General features: G+C 40.6%; 3 protein-coding genes across 4 annotated transcripts in view; 2 read left to right on the forward strand and 1 right to left on the reverse strand.

The window, feature by feature from the left end:
* The window catches only part of LOC145478137 (uncharacterized), a 119,215-nt gene that overhangs the window by 16,587 nt on the left and 86,706 nt on the right, over positions 1 to 15,922 (reverse strand). The gene's annotated exons all lie outside the window — the stretch shown is intronic.
* LOC145478099 (PAN2-PAN3 deadenylation complex catalytic subunit PAN2-like) overlaps positions 1 to 15,922 on the forward strand; it is an 84,201-nt gene that overhangs the window by 15,959 nt on the left and 52,320 nt on the right. Inside the window, exons 26-32 of one of the 2 annotated variants that reach the window (XM_081456008.1) lie at positions 2,263 to 2,353; positions 3,327 to 3,481; positions 4,599 to 4,684; positions 5,217 to 5,274; positions 5,760 to 5,939; positions 6,472 to 6,565; positions 7,220 to 8,058. In XM_081456008.1, the coding sequence (XP_081312134.1) occupies positions 2,263 to 2,353; positions 3,327 to 3,481; positions 4,599 to 4,684; positions 5,217 to 5,274; positions 5,760 to 5,939; positions 6,472 to 6,565; positions 7,220 to 7,395 (840 nt within the window). In that variant the 3' untranslated portion in view covers positions 7,396 to 8,058. Of the gene's footprint in view, positions 1 to 2,262; positions 2,354 to 3,326; positions 3,934 to 4,598; positions 4,685 to 5,216; positions 5,275 to 5,759; positions 5,940 to 6,471; positions 6,566 to 7,219; positions 8,059 to 15,922 lie in introns of those variants that run through there. The other variant, XR_014048187.1, reaches the window with a different exon arrangement.
* LOC145478131 (protease-associated domain-containing protein 1-like) lies at positions 8,714 to 13,486 on the forward strand. The gene is made up of 5 exons (XM_081456054.1): positions 8,714 to 8,852; positions 8,933 to 9,075; positions 9,557 to 9,666; positions 10,936 to 11,106; positions 12,035 to 13,486. Exons 1-5 carry the CDS (start codon positions 8,774 to 8,776, stop codon positions 12,153 to 12,155), a joined length of 624 nt encoding a protein of 207 aa, XP_081312180.1. The 5' UTR covers positions 8,714 to 8,773; the 3' UTR covers positions 12,156 to 13,486.

The following is a 15,922-nucleotide window of genomic DNA, read 5'->3' on the forward strand; positions in this document are numbered from 1 at the left end:
TCTCAGTGTTGGTTGGCCAGCTCTGAGAGGACTCTTCTGCTGCAAGCATGAATGTCTTACAATTGCCTTTACTTTCTCACTCTTGCTGCTTTTCAAATGCTGCTTCAGCCCATGGTGGTTCAAGTACTTGTTTAGTTCTGGAACACGTAGCTTTTTAAGCTTGGTTAGATCTTCGCACAACTCAGTCCAAGGATAATCCTCATATGATTTATCTTTTACGTCCCTACTTAACTTTGCCTTTTCTTCTGCTCTCTTTTTCCTTTTAAATTCCAGCACTTCAAGATGCTGAAGATAATCCACCACAAACTTTGATTTGACAATAAACTTATCTGCAAATAGAGCAACGCTCTCTGGGTGAGAGCACAGAGCAATGGTGGAAAATTTGAATGTCATATTGAAAGATGTAAAGGAACACGATTCCACCCTCTTTCAGTCCAATGGGCTTGCTTTAAAGTAGGGCGAAGAATTTGCCCACAGTTTTAATGTAAAACAGATTAAATGTATAGAAGCTAAGTTGACGAAGGTCACGCAGGACATGGAAGCACTAGAAAATAAGAAGAGCAATTATAACAGCATATTCAAGGGCATACTCAAACAGCACATCAACAAAAGGAGAAGGAAAAAAGAAAACCGCAGAAAGTCAAATGAAAGAAAGAGGAAGCGGACTGAAAATAACGTCCAACGAGTTTATGGAATCTGTGTTGGAAACCCACTAGGAAATGATCTTCCACAATGCCTTGTGTACCCTCCTAGAACGGCCGTCCCGGAAGAGTGTATTAAAGTTGAGGATGTTTCCGCGTCGTTATTTAGAAGAGATGGGCCATATATCGCACAGCTCTTGGAAGGGAATTATTTCACCAATGCTGCAAGAAGCAGAATCACCACCAACCTTGAGCAGGAAGTCAGAGATTATGTTTACACCTTCATGTGCCCTGAAGAGTACACTCTGACCGAAAGCATTGCTGCTTCTTGCAGCATTGGTGAAAGAGACTCCCATAGCAGCACAAGCGGCGACGAAGAACTCGACGACAGCGAAGATGAAGATGAGTGCCAGTGAAAGTTGCATTCGAAAATAACAGTGTTAAATACTTCTTTTCAGTAGCTACAAATGCTTTTTGTCGCCAAACGTTTTTTTAAAACAGAAGCAAAGTTTGTAATAAGTTTGTATCCTGCCTTCTATGTTTATTCTATAGCAATTTTTTTGATATTCAAACATTATGCCATTTTAAAGTTTTACTAAAATATTTCACGTGACCCCCCCTTTTTCCCTTATTTTTTTGGGATGGCCCCCCATCGAAAGCTATTTTTTTCGCATGGGCCCCCCCTAAATCCCACCAGCCCCCCCTACCTTATAAAAAATGAACTGTCCCTAATAATAGTGCCATCAGCGCGGGAAACTTGGCATGTGCCCAATCACGATTCTTCTAGTTCTTCTGACTGGCTGTAGTAGCAAAATCACAATAATGATTGTTTGAAGTACGTTGTCATAGTTTTTCTTGATCAGTTGCTGAACTCTGCAATCGTAAAACCACATAAAGTACGTTCGATTTTGAAACAAAACCATAAACACATCTATGTATTTCATTTATGGAGTGTTCTGTTTCGTTTTAGGTATTTTAAGTTAACTGTAAATTAGAATGAGTAGTCCCACCGGAACGGTCTTTAATGTGCCTTTGTTCCAGGAAATAGAATACCGTAAAATTCCGAAAACAAGCCTCTCCGTGTATAAGCCCCTACCTATAGAAGCCCCTCAAATCGGAAACGCAAAAATACCTCCTATAATAAGCCCCTCCGAATATAAGCCCCCGGGGGCTTGTATTTGGAAATTATCCTCAATTATACAAACCAGGAAGATCTTGAAGCCACTGACGCAGTGGAAACTAATGAAGAACGATATGAGCTTTCATAGTTATCATGAACTTTGAGCCTGAACTACGTTACCGTTTTTACTGTATTTCCGTTGTAATAAAGTTTATTGCCGTTGTGTTTGAACTTGGCATTTTCAGTGTGATTAATTTGTCGCGAATTTCTAGCCAAAACCCCTAATATTACTAGTTGCACATTCAAAACTTTTGACAAAATTTCCCTCCAGTTATAAGCCCAGCCAATTTTGAACGGAAATTTCCCTCCTATAATAAGCCCCTCCGAATATAAGCCCCTTCCAAAAATAAGTCCCTCAGAAAGGTCCTTTGAAAAATATGAGCCCCGGGGCTTTTTTCGGAATTTTACGGTATATTAACTCACGTCATGATTTCCCTGCAGAGCGATGCGGTTCATTTTTCGCTGGATTGGAAACTCCCGTGTGCCGTTGTGTTCACACGAAGAGACATCAACAGTCGTCACGATACCACAAGTAAGCAGACATGACCCAATCTGTATCTAAAAGTTAAATAATACAGCATTTTTGATTGAAGATTACCGTTCAATAGCTATAGTTGGATGAATGGTTGTGTCGCTCGAAAGGATCTTTGCCAAGTACATACAATTTTGAGAGCTGATCGGTGCTGCTTGCTAGACGTAGCTCCTATCGTAACAACCGGAGACAGCAAAACGAAGGGCACAATTTAGCATGCGCTGTAGTTTCTCTTCATCGGAATTAACTCACACGCTTCTTAAAATAAGATAAAGGTCTAGAATACTGATCTACATTGAAAATCAAGATCAAAAGAGGAAATATATCAAAATATGATTCGCGGCGAAAACTAATAAACTAGCCCAATAGGGACCTTACGCAAAACACGACGGCGACGGCAACGAGAACGTCACTAAACAAAAGGTTTAATGAGCAAAACAATGGCTGTGCAATTCTTGGTACATTTCTTTGCCGTCCTCTGCAAAACAACAACGTGAAATGACCCAATTCTGCGTTTGCAGAACGTGACCACAACGGCTAATTTTTCATATTTCTATTTGGAATTGAACGCATTCGTAGCATATTCAGCAGGGGCAAGTTTTAATACCGACAGACACACTGGACAGTTCCAAATAAATGCGAAATTCCAAAGTAAAATAGAAACACATTTTACTAGGCGTCGTCCTCGCCGTCGCCGTCGCCGTCGCCGTCGTATATGCGTAAGGTCCCTAATATTTCAGAGACGACGTGCGCACATCAACTCGACTCATGCCTCTTCGAGAAATTCGTGTAGCCGTGGCCGTAGTCGGTGGTAGTCATATTTTCGTAATATAAGGCAATTCAGGATTGCATAAACGAAAATTAGGCGAACATTATACTGCCATGCACGCTAGTCTGTGCCATGCACTTCAATGTATTGTTTCGCAAGCAAAACGAATACTTGTGAAATGTTCTTGTTTTGTTTTTACAACAGTCAGTCAAAGAATCGATGACAGTGTATTGTATCAAGACGTCTCCTTGGTGAGAAGAGGAAGTGTCTCCCGGGAGTTTACCCCCCTAGGAACGGATGAGCTGCCGAACGAGGGAGATCTAGTGGGGTTGGACGCTGAATTTGTTACGCTGAATCAGGTGCGAAGCTGTCCCCACGGGTCTTCGACACAGTGTTCTGTGAGTTATTTACCCCGAGGGTCTACCTGTGGCCCGACATTTTTACCTTTTTTTCGGTTGTTGTTAGAGACGTACCGTTCAGTTGGGTAGTGTGTTAGAATTCTTTGACAGCGGTCCCTGTTCTAGAGTTTTGAGTTCTTTTCTTGGGCAACAACCTGATGTCACAGTGTGTCCTATCAACTTGGCGGATTGGTAGGGCAACTTGACCAAATGGTAGGTGGGAACTTTGAACGGACCAAGACCTTTTCCTCGGAGAGTAGCGACATTTAGTTTATCACTCAGTTAGTACGCGCGTTGTGGTTGGTCAATTTAACGGGCCGTATTCTGCTGTGCGGCCCGCTAAAATTTAAAGCTGTTTTAGTTGCCAAAATGTTCCGTGATTTATCGCCAAGTGTCCTTAACTTTTATAGCAAGTAAAAGTTTAAAATTTTCTTTTACTTCTGAAACTGTGTATTGAACCGTGCGAACGACTTAAAAGTCACTTAACAACGATTTTAAATTAACTCGTTTTGTTTTCGAGGTGCGTCAGAAATTTGAAGCCGTTCCGTGTGAATAGAAATCGTTCCCGAACCAGTCAGACACATAGTAGAGATATAATAAATATCTTACTAACCTCGTTTTCTCCGTCTATACGGTAAGTTACGGATTCTCGTTTTTTTTCCCCTCGAGCGCGAAGCGCGCGGGTCATAAATCGATGGGGAAAAAACTCGGTCCGTAACTTACAGTACAGTACGACCCTCGAACTCGGTTACTAAGAGGTATATATTTTCACTTCATAATATGGAACAGTGGCTGTACCACCGTTTTAACAGCGCTCGACTTTCTTCTAGTTCCTTGAATAAGAAAAGTGAATACACATCTTTTTATTTCAATCGTGCCTCTATTCTGCGAAATATAGGTGAAATGGAATTTGAGGTAGTTTTTCATTCCCGTTTTTCCAGGTTCTCTTCACTTAAATTACATAACGAGTCACGCACAACTTGTCAGGACTTGTCTCCTGACGAGTCAAAGCAATTTCGGGCTAGAAGGCTAACTTGGAAATTCTTTGCCCTTGTTTTCTTGTGTGTGCCTTTTTTAGGAGGAGGCTGAAATAAGATGCGATGGTACGCGGTCTACAATAAAACCGAGTCAGATGAGTGTGGCTCGTGTTACTGTTGTCCGAGGGTAAGACAATACTGTAGCCATGAGTCACATCATTTTGAACAAGGTCTGCTCAGTTTTAGATTGCCCCCTAATAAGGTTTCCCACATTTCATTTGACATTACTCTCTAATTGTTAGTTATAAATCAGTTTTTCTGCCGTTCACGTTTCTCGTGACAAGTGTCGGCAGTGCAAACGCGCAAAATAATATATCGTACTGGTTAATTTTACACGGTACGTAGACTCAAGCAGACGCTCTTTAAGCTCGTCACGCAATCGTCCTCCTCCTTCGTGAAGGAGGAAGATTGCGTGACGAGCCCAAACAGCGTCTGCGTGGGAGCCTATCTTGGAGCTTACATTATGTGCAAACTTATTTAATGAACCAACCGCGCACTCTTTTTTCTTTCAGAGGACTCACTTCTTTCCTCGAATTTCGCTTCCTTAGACTCACGAAATCTCAATACAAACTCAGCTCTCACTCTAGAGAAACACAGAGAAGGAAGATTCGTTTGTCGGATAAAATTCCTTGATATTAGCAATGTTTCTTTCTTTATAGTGATGGCCCGCTAGCTGGCGTACCCTTTATAGATGACTACATATCAACGACAGAACAGGTTAGTGTGTCTTTTGAGGGGTGTGGTCGGGAGAGGCTTAACAACCATCGCTTGATAATGTTGTTCGTAAATCTCGATAAGATGACATGTACCTCACCTTAACTAGGCATAGTACTTAGGTACGATAGTGTAAAATCAGGAGTGTTGGGCCGTAAGCTCACACGGAAGACTCTTTAAATTTCAAAATGTGTTGATTTCGGTCAAAAGCCAGGAGATCAAGGACTCTACCTTAAGCAATGAATTGATTAATAAATACAGTTGAATCCTGCTATTACGAACTCTCGAAATAGCTAATGACTGAAGGACAAATCCAAGGAAATGGTTTTGAGCTCAGTCGAAATAACAGGGAATTTGAAATAACCGCGTTCGAATTAGCGGGGTCTAACTGTAATTTTATCATATCATCAACAAGCCTTTTTTTCTGCCAAATCAAGTAAAAGTAACTTGTTTCTCAGATATCATAATCGTTAAGTTGTCCTTTTCAGGTTGTTGATTATCTTACAAAGTTTTCCGGCATTAAACCAGGCGACTTGGACGCCACCATGTCCTCCAAACATCTCACCACACTGAAGACAACTTATCGCAAACTAAAAGCTTTAGTCGCCAGGAAAGTGAAGTTCGTTGGTCATGGCCTGAAGAAAGATTTCAGAGTTATTAATATCCTGGTGCGTAGTACAAGTAAACACGCGTGAGGTAGTACACAGTGGATGTGCCACGTACCTGCTGTATGTTGTGAAACGGCCTACGAAAACTGTTAAGAAACTCTCCATTGTTTGTTATTACTGTTCAGTTTGTTTGTGTTGTTGTTGTTGTTGCTGTCTTTGTGGTAATGGTCCCCATCGTTGTAGTGAAGTTGCTGTCGTCGGTTTTCTTTATCACCCGTGGTTCATTTTCCGTCTTCCCCATCTCCCTCCTCTTCCTCCCCTTCTCCTCTTGCTCCTCCTCCTCCTCTTCTTCCTCTTCCTATCACGCTCTTCCTTTTCTGCATCTTCCACAACCTCTTTCTACGCCTCCCTACCCTTCCCCCGCCTTCTCCTCCTCCTATCCTCTCCTCCTCCTCCTATCCCCCTATTCCTTGACCGCATCCTCCGTATTCTCTTCTTTCGCCTCCTTCCTTCTTTTCTCTCTTCATCCTCTTCGTCCTCCCCCTCCCCTTTGACCAGTAGCATCTTGTGTCTGTCTCCTTGTATATTTTAGGTACCAAAGGAACAAGTATTTGACACAGTAGAACTCTTTCATCTTCCTCGTCAAAGATACATCTCACTTCGATTTCTGGCGTGGTATTTCTTAGGTAACGTTTATTTAGTCCTTGTGATATTTTCGGTTTTTAGCTTTCCCTTATCTTCATTATTTATTATTTCGTCGATTAGTTTACTGCCTGCTATTTGATTGTTCGATTGATAGAAGTATTGGTAAAAAAAAGGTAGGCCTGGGCAGGAGGGTATCCGGGTTTCTTTGGCATGAAGCGACTAGGAGTATTTCTACCCCCCCCCCCCCCCTGGATGGAATGCTAGTCCATCGCAGGGTTACCCCCAGCATTAAATTCGCTGGCACTGTGAGAGTAAAGTATCTTGCCCAAGATTAAAACACAATGTCCCCGGCCAGGGCTCGAACGCGGACCGCTCGATCCGGAGTCGAGCGCACTAACCATGAGGCCACCGGATTGCTCGATAGATATAGTCGAACCCCTATCAAGCGTCCACCTATTAAGCGGCCACCCTTATTAGGTGGCCAGCAACTAAAGTCCCACTGATGGCTTTTCTATTGTTTCTACCTCTATTAAGCGGCCAGCCCCTTTTAAGCGACCACAGTCCATTTCCCTGAGGGTGGCCGTTTAATAGGTGTTCCATTGTAATTCAAGGAACTGATTGATGGATCGATCGATTGATCGCTTGATGTTTATATTCATTCAGTAGGAATCAATTTATTTCTATCATCATTGCAGGGTTAACAATCCAGTCCGAAACTCACGACAGCACCGAAGATGCCAACACAGCTTTACAACTTTACAGAAAATACGAACAGTTTTCAGCGAAAGGGGAGTTTAGAAAAGTTTTGAAACAGCTTTACGACGACGGCAGGAAATCTGGATGGAAAGTTGAAGAAAATACCGCGGAGTGAAGAATTTTTGTATCAGCGGCGACGGTCGAGTAAGTCTGGACGAAACTTGGGGGAGAGGATCTCCCAATCACCCCTCGCGCTCGCGCTTCCCTTGTTTTATTAAAATGTTCAATGAACTCAAGAGACTGGGGACGAGTCAGGACCAGATGGGTGCGATTACCCAACTGTGGTTAGCTCAGTCGCCTCAGTACATGGATTCTCCCAACCTATCTCCAAACATTTGCTTAAGTTCGTATTTGAGGCAGACTTTGGACTGATCGTAAAGGTTGAAAAAAATGAGCCACTAGTTGTTACATTTTCTTCTGGTTTGTATTATAATATTGTTCGTCGTCAGCTTACCAGTCCTTCAATTACATCGCACATAAGTCCTTTGATACGAGACCTTAACTTTCAAAGTATTTAAAGTTTTTAAGGAGAAACTAAAATTCATTATTTATTTAAGACATTGACAACTGTCGGATGTTATTGATGCCCCTGTTTTGGTCATTTAGCGCCAACAGAGTGGGCAATGAAAAAAAAAAGATTAACATAGGAAAAGAATATAAACTACCTAATAACATAGGAAAAGAATAGCAAACAAAATCATGTTCAAAAGTATTGTGCAAAAATAAAGCAGTCCATTTTTTACTGTGCGTATTCCGGGATTATAAACTGCCCTTACATTCTCTGGACCACGGCATTCAGTACAGTTTAGGGACTCCGCGGGATCCTTCCAGTGCGATCCATCGGGTTATCCCGTGACGTTCCCCGTTAGACCCGTTACTTTGGGTTTTGCTAGCTCCTGGAAACGTTACTTTTCTGGCGGCTTCTATTTTCGAGCGAAAAATGAATTTTAACCCAAGACATAAGAACGGTAAAAAAAGTCATTTGGCGGTGAGTCAGAACGAAAAGATTGCACTGTACCCGGGACTGTACAAGTGACGAAAGCATAACGGGGATATGTACATGGTACATGGCCGGTCTTGGACTAGAAGCGTTCTGAATCTGATTTCGAATGAATGGAATTTCTTCAACGTCTCTTGGAATTAGCTAAGATCCTATCTATGATACGAACCACATTGAAACCCTTTAGATATTGGGATTGCGTGACAACCCTGGAGGAGACAGCAATGAGGTTATCTACTATTTTTGGGAAGCCTTGCCCTTAGAAATTCCATATACCTGTAAGTGATAACTTGTGTTTTAAACGTTTTTCTTGGAAAATCATGATTACGTTGCGTCCGCGTCCAATTATAATTTTAATTCTTTCGCTACCTTGGAAACGCGTTTTACAGATCTTGTAACGCAAGTCTTTGTCACAAATATCCCAGCATTCAATGAGGTCGTGCATTTCTATGCTGACTCAGTGAACAGGGAAAGCAGACGTGTAAACAGTACCATGGACGATTTTGTTCCCTGCAGAACAATATCATGGTTTATCCTTGTTTTCTCTTCTTTGTTCTTCAAGTGTTTATCAGGTGAGCCAATTTGCGATGTTCCGGAATGTGAGTTTATCGCCCAAATGGCACGATAACAGCTCTCTTCCGTTATTTTGCAGAGGAACCGCGAGTCCGTGTTTTCACTGCCACAGATTATATGCTTTTTGATAGCAACGATCTTCTTTATTTTGAGATTCTGCAACCTAAAAATATTAGCTTCATCTACAAAGTTAGACCAGCGAAAGACTTTGGCGGCAAATTTGTAAGTAGTGCATGTAATGAACATGCCAAAAAATTGTAACTGTAATTCGAGTGGGAAAAATCTATCACTTTAAACTTAACTTAAATCTACTCGATCTAATCATTTAGAATATATTTTCTGTGTTGTGAATAAATTATGCTCTTCTTCCACCTGCTACAGCTGTTTAAGCAGAGTATGTCGACATACTGCAAAATCCTTTGTTGCTAACTTAAACATATGGAACCTTATCTTTTTTCGAGTTTGATTGCTAGCTACTTACAACTTCCGGTAAGTTTCAAGCTTTCTAATGTTGCAGCTTTTGGCATGTAATCATCCTGGTGCATGGAACGATAATTCTTGAATTATTCTAGGGGCTAATTAAATTAGCTCTCTTCTCATATTGCTTCTAGCAAAAACTGCATGTTCAAGACAGTTCTTGTGTTTCATAACACCAACTGAAAATGTGACGTGTCCTTACGACTCAGTGTAATTTGTTTCCAAGGAATTTGATTCAGGGATTGTAAATCTGGTGGCTGCAGATCCTCTTGATGCTTGTTATTCAGTTGACAATGGCCAAACCTTGCACGGGGCAATAGCCTTGGTTGAAAGAGGGTGAGTGACTATTGGATCCTGAGCTGGGAGGGGGGGGACTCCCGTACAAAAAGGACAGGGAAGCTCGTCAGAAATTTTGAAAAGAACTCCTAAGAGGTACCAAGTCCCTGTTTTGTGGGGGTGGCTTGAAATTTTTTTCACTCCTAAGAGGTAGCAATTCTAAAGCAACACATAAATTGACACCATCATTTTTGGCTCAATACCCTAAAAGACACTGTGAAAGCTCCTGCTGTGGGAGCTTTTGAGGCCAACACCCTAAGAGGAACCAAATCCACTTTTTTAACCCCTAAAAGGTACAAGGAGCACCCCTGTCCCTTTTATATCAGAGTCCCAAAGCAGAGGAATATAAGCCCAAAGGTTATTTTATGGCCAAAGTTAGTTAGTGTCAGTAGTTGTAATGAAAGGTATAGGGGCTGGGAGACTCAAATGTGATATCTTTCCTAAGCTATATAAAATGCTTACAAAGTTCCATGATACCAGCCAGTTTAACGTCCAGGCCAGGGTTGTTCAAAAGGTGGATAACCAGAGCTATCCACCAGATAAATTGTTATCCAGTGGATAGCATGGTTTTTTCTGTTAACACTTACTCTATGTACTGGATAGCGTTTTATCCAGTGGAGAGCATTGTCCAGCCTTCAAACAAGTGGGGCCAGGGTGACAGGCATGGTAGGGGCTGTGTACTCACCTTTGTTTAATCTGTACAGGTATATACTATCCCAAAGGGTATTAGCTTTGGAGGTCTGCCAATTATCAACTTGAAGTGTGAGAGCTAATGTTTCAAGCATTAGCCGTTTTGTCAGTACAGCAATTCCTTAGAAACCAGTAACTTACGTGTAGTTTGAGCTGTTTGGTTAAATATGGGTCACAGATTTTAACATGTTAGTGTGAAATTAGATAGGGTTGTGCCCTAAGATCTGAAATAATTATAATATTTATTGGAGATGGTTTTTGAAAAAAACATGGGAGCATCTTTACCTATTTACATGATTTATAGATTTAAATGAATGATCATCACAGCAATGTATACTGTGAACAACTTAAGCAGTTGTAAAATATTGAGGTGGTATGTTTAGCATTCTGAGACAGGGCAGTGTTGGTAAAATTCTTCAATATTTCTTAAAACTACAAAACCCCTAGTCAGCTTAATCAGCCTTACGCAGGGCCTTAAGCCTTACACCTTACACAGCCTTAAATGAAATTAACTTTTTGAATACTGGAATTAGCCCTTCACAAGTTGAAAATACTCTTACAATCACGTTTTGTCTTCAGAGGTTGTTCTTTTGTGTCAAAAACAAAAACAGTTGAAAGTCATGGAGCCATTGCAGTATTTATAGCAGACAAACTACAGTATATCAATGGGGAACCTTTAGTAGACATGATTCATGATGGTACAGCAAGAGATGTTCACATTCCTGCTGGGTTCATGCTGGGATCTGATGGGTAAGAAATGTACTTTACTTTAATTATGTAATGTTTAAAAAACGAGCAGCAGTGTTTTTTTCACGAGGCGTAGCCGAGTGTTTTAAACCCAATAAAACACAATCATGCTGCAAGTGTTTGAACAGCTTCAAAAAGGTTTGTGGTAGACCTTTTCATTTGTAGAATAATCCTTGGGTTTATTATTATTTTTCTGGAGAAAATCGGCTGCAAAATTTAGCCGTCTTTATCAAATTTTAAGACACTCATTAAACATGTTTTTCTTTTGTATTTCCTTTATGAACTATAATATTAATGAGTTTTTAAATTCTAAATGATTTGAAGCCAATGCATTTGCTTTCTGTTTTGAGAAAACAACTCCTTTTCTCAATGTTGCACATATTGGTCCAGTTTATACTCTTCCCCCGGTGCAAATATTTGTGTTTATGTGCAAGTGTCTCAGATAAATTGATCATACTGTGTATTTGAGCAGTCAAGCTTGCATTAGACCCTGAGTGAGCACCTGTGTCATGAGTACATTCTTCATGGCATGGAAAATGTACCTCAACATGCCAAGCATTAAACAAGGCTGCTATAGTTCACAGGAGCCCACATTGCTGAAGCTCATCCTTGGTTGCTTTCTGAAGTAAAGCTTCACCACTTGGGTAACTTGCTTCTCTCTCTGTATGGGATGCTAGTCCAACTTCTCTTGGGTTGCCTGGTAATAGCTTTTTGTTAGGTCTCTCTAAGATGATGGTGTCTTGCTCAAGAACTTGGTCAGTCTTAATTTAGACCACTTGATCTGGAGTAACAGAAACAGTGAGCAACAATGAGGCAGCTATGCTGCTATTACTCACACAGTCACTTCCTTCATCATATTCTCTCTTTCTGTAGGGAACGTGGGGCGAGCAGCCATGTGCATGACATTAATTTTGATCACTTAACCCTACAGGTATCACATTAAACGTGGAATTGAGGAAGCAGGAATGGAAGCGGCTGTCATATCCATTCCTCTTAATGTCACGACAAGCCCTCATCTTTACACCAGGCAGCCTCCATGGTCATACTGGTGATATAGCCTTTCTGTGGCATTCAATTCTGCGGAGGAGGAGGAGGAGGGGGCTCCCATATGAAAAGGTCTGGGATGCTTATCAGAAAGTTTGAATTAAACCCCTAAAGGATACCGATCTGCATGTGGCTTGAGCTTTATTTGACTCCTAAAGGATACCTCTTAAAACAGAATAGACTTGGTCACCAGCCACTGATGAGGAAAGGAGCTTGCGCTAGTACACCAAACTCAAGAGACCGGTGGAAATCGAGCCTAAAAACAGACATAAGAGTGTTTCTTTTATTACTAATTCTTCAATTGCACCCTAAAAGATACTTTGAGAGCTAAAAATTGTGGTATTTCGTCATCAACATCCCGAGTGAGGCCAGAATCCTGGATTTATATCCCTAAACAAGATGACGTGCATCCCCGACTTTTTCATATGGGAGTTCCCCACTGGGGCATTGAATCAGTCTGTTTGCCATCTTCCCAGTACACATCTCAAAGATCATTTGCTAAGTTTGATCTTTTGCTTATATTTTAAACAAATACCTTTAGTAAACGCAAGTCATATTGTAGTATCAAATTAGCACCCAAAAGTACTAACATACAATAATACGACAAGATGAAAGCAGGCAGGAAGTTGGTTGATGCACTGACGTAAAAAGAAAGGCGTCTAAAAATAGTTTCAGTGATATTATTGACCTTGACTATTATTCTGTTTCCTGTTTCTGCAACCTATAACAGCTAGGAACTTCTGGAAAGGTTGAAAACATAATATAAAGTTAATTCAAACTCATTTAAGATTCGTAACCAAAGGTACAATATCGTTAAAGTGAAATCTCGTTTTTTTTAGCCATCTTTAGGAAGGGAAATTGATTTGAAAACTGCCAAAGCGCGCGTAAGATTGCCTCGAATAATCGGGAGGTTTAAAAAATGGAGGGTCGAAAAGTCCACATTCCGCTGTCCCTTTTTAAACGCAATGCATGTCATATGAAAATTTATTGCAAATTTTGTAAAATATTCCAAAGAACGTTTAAACAGAGAGTCAGCACATAATTTAGAAGTTTAATATGAACTTGCACTCAGCTGTCTTTTTTATCCTATTAAGTATAGTATATTTATAATATATTTTGTCTCAAAGACTTTGAATACAAGCGTTGCACATTTTCAAAAGAAGTATTTAGATATAGCACAGTATTAGGCCTGTTGTAGCTGATGAATATATTTTGGAGAAAAATTCACTTTTTGTGATTTTGGTGACAGTTAGATTATAAAATATAAGCCTTTTTCGGGTTTATTTTTGTTGTAACATATTTTGAGGGATGTTATAAATAAAATGACATTTCTCCTGTAGTTGGGAGATATTAAATGACGTCAGGGTAGATAAATGTAGATTCATCACAAATTCGACAGTGTTTCAGGTTGTTTGTCATAAGTTATAAATATATTGTGTCATACAGGAGCTTGATTTTTTTGAACCACCTACGGGGAATGGAAATTGGTTCGAAAAATATTGAGGTTCAAACAATCGTAGGTGGCTTCACTGATTTTCCAAGATGGCTCCAAGTAACTGAAACACTTCGACGCAAGAGGAAACAAAGGCTGTTCTGTACAACATTTTGTAACTGAAAATGTGGAGATAACGTCTCCTGTCTTTGTTGTAAAGTAGAATTTTGCGTCATATGCGGCAAACGGTAACAGCCATCTGCAGTTTGTCATGCAGCTGTCACACTCATTAGCAATGTTAAAATGCTCAACTTTGCGACATAAGAGTTTCCTGTTGCAATTGCACTTTTGATCCTGTTGTATGATACACTGCGTTCAAGTAAGCAAGAACGTCGCTTTTAGGCGAAACAGGACGCGGGAAAGTTGGGCGAATACATATTGATTTGGTTTAATTTATTTATAGCGGTTGTTCAAGACGTATTTGAAATGAATTTTGTCCGTCCGCACTAGTGATGGCTTTGAATAACGATTGATACCCATCATCTGTCCGTTGCCCCGCCCAAAGCGTGTGTTAAACAGCCTCGACTGCATACAAACTAACCTCATCTCCAGGGCCTCTCTTTTCCCCGCCACGAGGTGTGATAGTCTCGATTCCACCTTTCAGCAAGAACCTGTTAGGCGTAGATTTCCCGTCTTTCTAATATATTTCAACGGAAGTATATCACCTTTAACAAGGCGATAAGCTTCTGATGTCAATCACAATGATTTTCACTTTCTGCTTTCATGGTAATTGAGGTGTGAAGAGCAGTGTATATGGCGAGATGACCTGAACTGACTGTTTCTCGATGAAACAAATTATCGAAGTCGCCTATTTGGCAGTTATGGATTAAAGCACACGGTTTTAATTTTTCTGTACTTTTCATCTGTTTTTTGTTCAAAGCTAAGTTGAAACAATCAGAAGCTAAATAAATCAGTTTCGATCAATGTTTCAACCCTGTGCTTTATATTTTCCCTCTATTCAAAGCAATTTTAAGACTGACATATTTGTTAGAAGAAAATATGTGATTAAATATCTCGTCTTTTGATTTCAGGCAAAACCGAAAATACTTGTCTCCTCTGAGCTGATTGTAGATGAAAAATAATTTAAACTTTTAGCATGAAAATTGTTAAAGCATGTGCCGGTATCCTGGGATACAAAATTATATTCTGAAAGTAAAAAAGCCCTTACTTCTGGACTTTTTGTCAAAGGAAGTTTTTGATGGGCTTATAGTTTTCGAGAAATGCCAATAAGGTGCTTATGCGTTATTATAGGGGAGGGAGGGCTTATTATCAGAAGGAAATTTACGTTAAAAAACACTGCGTCTCTAAACAGTATGATACTCTGACCATTATAGCCTGCAAACAGGCTCTGGCGAGAGGGGTCTGACTGGGGCTGGTAGCTAGGCCCGAGCAGGAACTGGGTGAGAGTGACGTGACTGAGAGCCTGTTCGCAGGCCATGCATCTGACCATACTTTGAGGTCTTCATCGATCGTCTAAGATCTACGCACGTTTCCACGGTGACCATATTGGCGATCTCAAATGATAAGAAATTGTTGAATAAGAAAAGAACTCATTTTCCTAAGGAGGGAAATTTCATTTTCATAATTTATTACTTTATTAATGTGAAAACGCTCCAACAGTTGGCTTGTAATGGAAGAGGGTGGCGAAGGCTTTATGCGCAACACGTGATGAGGGCAAAAATGAGCGTGACGCGTGAAAAGCAACTAAACAAAGAGTGACACGTGAAAAAATATTAAAAGTAGCTATAAAAAGTATATGTGACGCGTGCATTTTTGTAAAACTCGTGCGTGAAACAGAATTCCCCCCCTCCCACCCCCCAATCTCCGCATGCAACCGGGGAAGAAGTTAATCTTTATTTTAGAGCCAATGTTCTCATATTATTCGGGGAGGGCTTAAAAGTAACGATCAACGCAAGGGATAGCCAAGAAAGAATTTTTTTTGTCTTAGATTTTTCGGTTTAATGTGGGGGGAAGGGGTGGGAGTCACGTAACGTTGAAAATTTCCTTACTACAGTCGAACCCCCGTCAACGGCCACCCAAAATGTCATGATCAAGCCTAGGTGGTTGCTTACGGGAGGTGGTCGCTTACGAAAGCTCAGACCATATTGGGTCATAATTTTGCCTCATTGGCGTAGGGTAACTGCAGAGGCTTGCCCTGCGTTTTAAATGTTTTATTTATGTCAAAAGTCAATTTTGAGAAAAAATCCAGTACTTCCCATTGAGAAATTTCCGTCTCTTGTACTACCCAGGAATCCGATAATGTTACAACACCCTATTATACAA

The sequence above is a fragment of the Orbicella franksi genome, chromosome 2 (assembly GCF_964199315.1).
Source record: "Orbicella franksi chromosome 2, jaOrbFran1.1, whole genome shotgun sequence".
Classification (NCBI taxonomy): domain Eukaryota; kingdom Metazoa; phylum Cnidaria; class Anthozoa; order Scleractinia; family Merulinidae; genus Orbicella; species Orbicella franksi.

Coding starts and splice junctions, on each gene's coding strand:
- LOC145478131 (XM_081456054.1), top strand. CDS start 8,774: ATGGACGATTTTGTTCCCTGCAGAACAATATCATGGTTTATCCTTGTT. Junction 8,853..8,932: donor GTTCTTCAAGTGTTTATCAG/GTGAGCCAATTT, acceptor GTTATTTTGCAG/AGGAACCGCGAGTCCGTGTT. Junction 9,076..9,556: donor AAGACTTTGGCGGCAAATTT/GTAAGTAGTGCA, acceptor TTTGTTTCCAAG/GAATTTGATTCAGGGATTGT.